The sequence below is a fragment of the Cajanus cajan genome, chromosome 5 (genome assembly GCF_000230855.2).
Source record: "Cajanus cajan strain Asha chromosome 5, NIPB_CcT2T_4, whole genome shotgun sequence".
NCBI classification, from domain to species: Eukaryota; Viridiplantae; Streptophyta; class Magnoliopsida; order Fabales; family Fabaceae; genus Cajanus; species Cajanus cajan.
Genome location: NC_138521.1, coordinates 43,353,706 through 43,363,225, shown reverse-complemented (window position 1 = coordinate 43,363,225; position 9,520 = coordinate 43,353,706). Strand labels below are relative to the sequence as shown.

Sequence of the window (9,520 nt, the reverse complement as noted above, 5' to 3'; positions counted from 1 at the left end):
TCCACCAGTGAGGACGGACGTACAAAGAAGACCAATAATTTTTAGTCCTCTAAAAACAGAGATATGGAGAAAGTTATTAAGAAAATCTCATAACAAATAATAATATTCTTAGATATTTGAGTTTTAATCTAGAAATGTTATTTGTACAATAAATTATACAATTAATAAGTAATATAATAGACATAGAAAATGTGATATGAATTATTATATAAGTTGTTGTATGAATAACACAACTCTTTAACTGAATCACATAATATAATCTATATACCCAATTATTTTTTTTAGAGGAATAAGGATTTTTTTACAGTATTTTATCATGTGCACAATCATTGATACTTATTTTTAAAACAGATTCTTCTATTGTTTTTTTTTATTTTTATCTTGTATATCATATATATATATATAGATGAGAAGGGTTATAACAATACTAGTGTAACTTTTATTAAGTATTATACTGTTCAATAACTTTATATTAAATGTTAATTTTGTAAATTTAACTATTAGATTGAAAGTTCTTTACTCTTAGTTTATATGTACAAAATTTTATATTAATTCAAGATGATTTAATACTTCATTTTATAAAACAAAATTGACTTAATATATACATTTACACTAAAATATAAACATTTTGATTATTTTAAATTATTGTTCAATTTTAACAAAACTTGATATAAACATATAAAGTGATATGAACTTTCAATCTAATGGTTAAATTTACAAAATTCACATTTAATATAAATTTATTGAACGGTGTAATACTTAGTAAAAGTTATATCGATGTTATTATAATCTTTATATATATATATATATATATATATATTTTGTATATTATAATATTTAAAAATGTTTACATTATGTGTTGTTACATATATGTCATGTGTTTTATGCATGCTTTTAAATCTTTGAAAGTTGAGAAGATTGGTATTGTCTACAAATTACTGTTTGTTTTTGTCTGTGTGCAAGTCTTTTCCTTAGGCCACCTAGGTACTGTACAAAGAAGTGGTGTGTTTCTATATATCAACGGAGCATGTTTATCGTGCGAAAGTGCTAGGTTTAAAAATACTCATCGACCTGTCTCAATTTCAGATCAACTTCACAAGTATTTTATGCACACTTGGTTAGCAAGGAAACCTGATTAAAAGAAAACAGTGATGTAACAAAAGGTAATGTGAGTAAAAACGTTTGGTTATAGTTATAGCTACACTTCCCTGCTTTAGAAGAGAGAAAATTGTAAAATGAAAAACATAAATAAAAAAGTAAACAAGACGGAGATCATAAGCAATGGTTGAGAATTTCTAGTTTTTTGGTGATCATGGTTCTGTTATAGATTAATTCTGAGATAAAAAGATTGTGGGAGCCACCATCTTAGTATACACAGCGAACATCTTAGCTTGTGCTACATATATATATATATAGATATGTGCTCCTCTCCACTACACAAGGGGAACCAAAGTTAAAAGGAACTTCTTAACTTCTCTCTCACCTCAATTGTCACTACCATCATTAATCATTAAAACACTACAAATCTCTCACTTTCCTTAGCCATGCCAGAAAACTGCGTAGCACCCAAATCAGACCACACCAATAGTCACCCTGAGGGAAACATATCAGCCCTTCCAACACAAAAAAATGAGCAATCATTTCCCAAACTCACCATGTACCCCATAACTTTGAAGGTCATTCATTCCCTTATATATCATTACTTAGTAGTTAGTAGTATATTTCATTGCATTAATTCCAAGGGCATGTTCGGATACAAGTTAAAAATAGCTTATCAAAGTTTCATTCGTAAGCTCTTTCAAGATTGTATCAGAATAGACTCTAAAACTGACATACATATTCATTCAAGTGGGATATCATTATTTACTTTTTTCAATTTTTGCATGTCTGATGTGTTTCCATTTGCAGTTTGAGGAGTTGGTGTACAAAGTTAAAGTAGAGAAGAAGGGTGTGTGTTGGGGGAGCACAAGGAGTGGCAGAGAGAAGACCATACTTAAAGGAGTGACAGGCATGGTGTGTCCAGGAGAAATAATGGTCATGTTGGGGCCATCTGGAAGTGGCAAAACCACACTTCTCACAGCCCTTGGAGGAAGGCTTAGTGGCAAAGTATCAGGAATGGTGACATACAACAACCAACCCTTTTCAGGTGCCATGAAGAGAAGAACAGGTTTTGTGGCTCAGGATGATGTGCTATACCCTCATCTCACAGTCACTGAAACACTACTCTTCACTGCACTTCTGAGGCTTCCCAGCACCTTGACCAAGGATGAGAAGGTTCACCATGTGGAGAGTGTTATCAATGAGCTAGGACTGAGTAGGTGCAGGGGTAGCATGATTGGAGGACCTCTTTTCAGAGGGATATCAGGAGGGGAGAGAAAGAGGGTCAGCATAGGCCAGGAAATGCTCATCAATCCAAGCCTGTTGCTGCTGGATGAGCCCACTTCAGGTTTGGACTCTACAACAGCACAAAGGATCATAAGCACAATCAAAGGCTTGGCAAGCGGGGGTAGAACTGTTGTCACCACCATTCACCAACCCTCTAGTCGCCTCTATCACATGTTTGATAAACTGATCTTGCTCTCTGAAGGAAGCCCCATCTATTGTGGCCCTGCTTCAACTGCAATGGAGTATTTTTCTTCTGTTGGTTTTTCCACATCCATCATTGTCAATCCTGCTGATTTTTTGCTTGATCTTGCCAATGGTAAGTAATATTTCTTTCTTTTCAATTTAAGCCACAAACTCTTTTGCTATTTATTATAGATGAAATTATGAGTTTGATATCTATGCAACATTAGTGTACAAAATTTTACATACATCAAGAAATCTAACTAATTTTCCTCCGAAAATTAGTTAGATTTCTTGATTAATGTAACCACCTTTTTTTTTATTTACAAAACTCGAATTTGAGATCATATTTAAGAAAATTCAGTACACACAGACTAACGACTTGTCGGTAAAAATTACCTTAGGACACTCATTATTTTGATTACTATTATTATGGAATCACGGTCTGGCCTACTAGAATTATTTCTCTATTGGTTCCTTTTCTTTACTGAGATGAATTATGATGAGACCCCATTCTAAATTATCAAAGTTTATTGAAATAATGGCTAGTTTGAACAGAATTCATATTTGTGTATTATTAGTTGTACAAAAAGTATCTTGACAATGATGAGAAACTGCAGGGATTGCTCCGGACTCCTCCAAGCATGCAACTGAGCAAAGTGAGAGTCAGGAGGCAGAAAAGAAGTTGGTGAGAGAAGCTTTAATCTCTGCTTATGAAAATAACATAGCTCCTAGGCTGAAGGATGAGGTATGTAGCTTGGAGGTGAATAGCTACAAAGTCATGAAGGATGCTTCCACAAGTAGGTGCTCTAACTGTAAAGTTGAAAAGATTCATAGGCATATCCTCCTAAAGTTAACTTTGGTTGAATAAGTCTTGAAATACATTTGTGGCTGAATTGATGCAGGAAACCACACAAAACCGGAGCAATGGTGCACAAGTTGGTGGCATCAATTCAAAGTGCTATTGCAAAGGGGCCTTAGGGAGAGAAGGTTTGAAGCTTTCAACAGGCTGAGAATATTCCAAGTCATAAGTGTTGCTTTTCTTGGTGGACTCCTGTGGTGGCACACCCCAGAGTCACACATTGGAGATCGGGTAAGAGTTTGTTCAACTTCATTAACATGATAAAGATTGACTAGTAAAAACAGAACATCATCAACTAACCCAAAAAGTTATGCTAAGATGCCATTGGCCCTTACTTTGACAGTAATTTTTCCTTTTCACATTCATGTAATCTTGTATTCAACTCCAAATCACATCATTTCAAAGTTTCTGCTCTCTTCACCAAAACAATGAAAAAGTGTCTGCCCTTACGTGTAAAAGATGATTTGTGTTATTTTGTAGTCATGTTCCACCGTTTTTATTTACTTTCTAAGTAAATTACATTGACAGACTCCTCTATTTTTGATCCCTACACTTTTCTATCTTAAATGTTTAAAAAAGCATTATACCAACACTTCCTATAGGCACCCCTTATTACTCATGAAACAACATTAAACTCTCAATTCCTATAAGGTAGTCACTGTAGATGTTAATAAAAAAAAGGTCATGTGCAATATCAAAAAATCTCAGAGAGTATCAATGTCATCTGATTTTATTGATTTATTTAGAGCAGTATATCTTTGGTTTTCTTTTTACCTAAAAGAAACTTGTTATGCACGATCTTATAGTAAATAATATTTTTAACCAAGTGCAATGACATGGCCCTATCTCACCATATAGAATAAGGTTTTTGTTGTTTTCTAAAAGCATCAAGAGGATCTCACAGAGAGTTGTATTTGTAATGCAGATAGCCCTGCTCTTTTTCTTCTCTGTTTTCTGGGGATTCTACCCTCTCTACAATGCTGTCTTCACATTTCCACAAGAGAGAAGAATGCTGATCAAGGAACGTTCATCAGGAATGTACCGTCTTTCATCCTACTTTCTAGCAAGAACAGTAGGAGACTTGCCAATAGAGCTTGCACTTCCAACTGCATTTGTGATCATAATCTATTGGATGGGAGGGCTCAAGCCTCATCCAATGACCTTCATCCTTTCCCTCCTTGTGGTCCTCTACAGTGTCCTTGTCTCTCAAAGCCTTGGCTTAGCCTTTGGTGCCTTTTTGATGGAGGTTAAACAGGCCACAACTTTGGCTTCTGTCACAACCCTTGTGTTCCTCATTGCTGGAGGCTACTACATACAACAGATTCCTCCCTTCATAGAGTGGCTCAAGTACGTGAGCTATAGCTTCTATTGTTACAAGCTTCTTCTTGGTGTTCAGTACAATGATGGTGATTATTATGAGTGCTCAAAGGGTGTCATGTGCAAGGTTGCAGATTTTCCTCCAATCAAATCAGTGGGATTGAATCACTTGTGGGTTGATGTGGCTATTATGGCCATGATGTTGGTAGGTTACAGACTAGCTGCATATTTAGCACTGCAGAGAGTGAGGTAGAGCAATTGCAAGAGTTTTTGTGCTAAGAACTTCCAATGAAATCTAGATGTATACATCACTTATTTCATTTTTCCTAATACAAGCAACTTTCTTTAAGTACAAAATTTCTACAATGGTAGCAACTTAACTTTTCAAAATTGCTTTCAATGAGTCCCAATAAAAATCTTAAATCATTATTTTTATTAATAGCTTATTAATAATTATCTCATTTATAAATTAATTAAAGTTTAAAAATTTAAAAATTGTTTAGACTATAATTACGTAAAATATTTTTTGGTGTAATAAAAAATAAAACTAAGACGTAATTAAATTATAATTTATTTTAAATGATAAAATAGCTAGTATCACACAAATAACAACATAAAAGATAGTAATTAGATCTGTAATTTTTCATTTTTAACCATCCCTATTTATATACAAAACATAAAAATAAAAAATACAAAAAGTTAAAAAAAAAAAAAAAAAAAAAAAAAAAAAACTACCATTACAGTAACAGTAACATAAAAATAATTTTTTTTATTATAATTTTTAGTTTTTGAGAGTTGGTAGCTGAAACAACTTTGTCTAGGAAATCATCAATAAAAAAGTTAATGCAACAATATATGGTAATAAAACAACGTTGCTTTGGGGGTGCTTCTGTGACAAGCGTTGCGAATGTTCTAATTTAACAGGATATTATAATTTACATGAAACTCATCTAATGAAAAAGACGAAAAGTTTGATTGAATAAAGTTTAAAAGAGCTTTTGAAAATTTCTCTACCGAAAATAAGAAGTATTTTTGGATATAAAAGTTCTTAAAATCTTTTTTAAATTTGTATCCAAACATTAACAAAACTCCGCTGACTTGGATTTTTTATTTTCAACTTTATAAAACACCAACTAAGTTCTACTTTGGAATAAAAATTAGTGCCTGAAGACAAGGGATAAGCCACAAGATAAGAGGCAAGGATAAGAACATAAGCATTTAATCTGCAAGATAGGTCAAGGATTGTGACCAGACGCTAAGAATCAGTGACTCAACTGTTGATCATTATTAGGCCTTTGAAACCAAATTGTTGTTTCATATATTCCTACACATTTTAAATAGGGATAATTATTAAGTTTATTTTCCCATAAGCGACTTGACATACATATATTTTCTATGAAACACGAATGCCAGACACAACATAGACACCAAACACGTATGACACAAATATGTACATTCTAACAATGTTAATATCTAAAATATTGAATGCCGAGGCATCACATTCACACATGGAGAGAAAGACTCTAATGAAATGAAATATGAGTAACATGATAAAAATCTAAATTGATAAAATATTCACCTTCTTAAGCCAAATGAATAGTTTTTTTTTTTTTTTTAAATAATATTATTGTGTATCCATCTATATAAAAGTGTTGATTAAGTGTCTTTATGTAAAAGTGTTGGCTTAAGTATCTAATTAAGCTACTAAAAGAAATTAATTAAACATCTAAATAGTAGTGTTGGACATGTATATGACAAGTATCAGATAGTGTTGATATCAAAACAGGTCCCATATTATAACACTTGAAAAGAAAGAAAAAAAAAGAAATTAAAAGAGAGTTGTTCGTGTTCTATAGGATATTTCTAACTAATGAATCCCTTTATATTGACTAATATATATACTTAACCGGCTTCTTAATACTCCCTCCAAGTTATTACAAATGAATTAAAACAAAGAAAATTGCAAGAAACAAATATATATATATATATATATATATATATATATATATATATATATATATATATATATATATATATATATATATATATATATCAAAACTTATGTGTTGAGAAAGTTGGAAATATGAGTATATGTATGAAAACTGAACAAACCAATCCAAGTACGTGTAAATGATAGCAAGATTAGGAGCCTGATATCATTGTTATGATTAAGCATAGTTAATGCCCATAATAAAAAGTCAAATTAAAATAATTGGGGATTGAGACTGAAAGTGGGTGCATAAGCAAGTGTTTTTTTAAGCATTAAAATACAGAAACATAGTGCATTTTCTACTCTAAAAGAAACCTCTTAGATCATATTAATTAACGTCCTTTCACAAAAATAATTTAAAAAAAAAAATAATGTAAAAAAAAATTCAATTTGGAATTTGATTTTGTTACATTAATTATCATTCAAGCCGGAAGCTATCTTTGTGACTCAGAGCATGCAACTCCATGTCCAAAGAAATATCATTCCCAAAATATAGCAATATATTGTATTTAAATGAAAAACATCTTATTAAAAATTTTAAACTACAAATACATTGTATCAAACATATTATATATAATAGATAAGCAAAATGTAATATAATAATAATATGGAATAAAAATTAGAATAATATTATTTGAGAAATAGAATTAAATATTAAAAAAACTATCATTTAGATTAAAAATTATAAAATCAATATATGAACAAAAATAATATATTAAAGCAAATAAATAAAACGATGACATTATTTTGGGTAATGGAATAACAAATGAACTTAAATGTTATAAAAAATTAATTAATTAATAGACATTTACAAGTTGAAAGTTTTTTTTTTTTTTTTTACAAAATGTTTAACATTTTACAAAGTACAAAATTACAAACAGATAAATGAAATCAAATAATTTGTAGAAATACAAAAACAAATTATATATATATAAAAAAAAATCAAACTTCACTGTTTAGGTACAGGAATAATGATTTTATATACATGTTCTATTCTGTTGCTTAAAACTAGTAAGATGTATTAAGAAAGTTGGAAGCATCATTATATGTAAGGAAATTGAGCCAACCAATCCAATGATGTGGAGATGGTGGGATTGGAAGCCTAATCATTGTTAGTATTATCAATAAGCTTAGTTAACAAACATAATAAAAAGTCAAACTCAAATAATTAGTGAATAAGTCGAAAAGTGGGTGGATACCCTATGTGTTTAAGAATTACGGAAGCATATATAGTACATTTTGCACTATAGTTACTTCAAAGGATATTTCATTGTATTATTACAAAAAAAAATGAATTAAGTTAATTTTTTCACATCAGTCCAAGTGGGGCTATAGTATGTTGACACGTAAATTTGCATTTATTTACAAAAGGCAATTTTAATTGTTAAAGATACCATGCAACAAATGTGGTAGAGCGATGAGAGCCCAAGCTATATCACAACCTTAAAGCTGCCTTAGCAATAGGCACATAGGATGTAATCCCACAACTAACTATAATGTCGTCTTTTATAATATACAAGTTAATTTGTGTATAAAACACCATTTAAATTTATGAAAGTTTATGTTGCTTCTATTTTATTATATATATATATATATATATGTGTGTATATATATATATATATATATATATATAAATCTTTAAAAGTATAAAACATATAAGATCCCAATAAACCTTAATAGGTTAAACATAAAGAACTATATTAGATCAGCCTAAGAAAAAAACATAATCTATCAAAGCATGTCATTTTCATCACAAAAGAGTTGTTTATCTGGTATTAATTCATAATCAGGGTATGTTCACAAGAATATCAAAAGGTCTATTTATCCGATAGTTTGTTAGAGTCAATTCATCCGATAAATTCCCAATAATGTCAAAGGGTCTATTCTTCTAATGGCTTGTTAAAGAATCTATGCATTTAGTAGCATAAGATATATACTATACTACAAATGTATAGGTCATATATTCTATTCGCTACAGCACAGAGAATTATGCATTATTTTCTCCCTCTCTTTAATATGGTAAAGTGACATTCTATGATTCTAACATTGATATCAAAATCTCACATTTCAACTATTTCATTTATATTTATCTGCTTTGTTATTACAACACCAAACTTTTTATACCCATTATTGTCAACATCGTTCAAGTTTTAAACATCAAACATATCATTTTTTAATGAAACAACACGTCCTAAGATATGCAAATTTCGAGTTAATTCATAACATATGTTGTTCAACATAATAAATTACAAATTCCGAGGTTTCTAAAATGTTAAATATCACCAACCTCAAAATTTCCTTACAAAAGTTATATCAACCGGCATGGGTTACATTTGAACAAATAATCAATATGCTTACCTCATGTATTTGATTACTTACATATAAAAATTAATCAATTTTAGCCTAAATTACCAAAGGAAGTCTTAACCGTTAACCAAAGGGGTAAATAAACCAAAGGCTGTCATAAGTGCAGGTGGCAATGAAGATACGAAGAACATAAGTTATATTACAAATGTGGGTTAACGGATAGGAAATTCTCAAGCAACAATATTTTAAAATATGATTTTTAATTGATAGATGGTCCAATAATTAAATAGAAGAAGATAAAAATAAATGTTAAAAATAATAAATTAAAGAGTCCAATCAACCCAACACTAATTAATTACTAAAAATGTTAAGGTGAACATGGACTTTATCTGGATGGTTTACTTAACTTTTGGACTTAAAGTTATTTAAGTCTATTTTCTTATTTTTATTGTAATTTTTATATTTTGTTTTAAGTAAAT

The 9,520-nt window shown here is 30.3% G+C and overlaps 1 protein-coding gene across 1 annotated transcript; it reads left to right on the top strand.

The window, feature by feature from the left end:
• The first annotated feature begins 1,425 nt into the window (after positions 1-1,425).
• LOC109789679 (ABC transporter G family member 14) lies at positions 1,426-5,101 on the top strand. Its single transcript, XM_020348708.3, has 5 exons — positions 1,426-1,676; positions 1,909-2,701; positions 3,186-3,365; positions 3,471-3,658; positions 4,353-5,101. The coding sequence occupies exons 1-5, from the start codon at positions 1,545-1,547 to the stop codon at positions 4,995-4,997; spliced, it is 1,938 nt and encodes a 645-aa protein (XP_020204297.1). The 5' UTR covers positions 1,426-1,544; the 3' UTR covers positions 4,998-5,101.
• Positions 5,102-9,520: the final 4,419 nt, after the last annotated feature.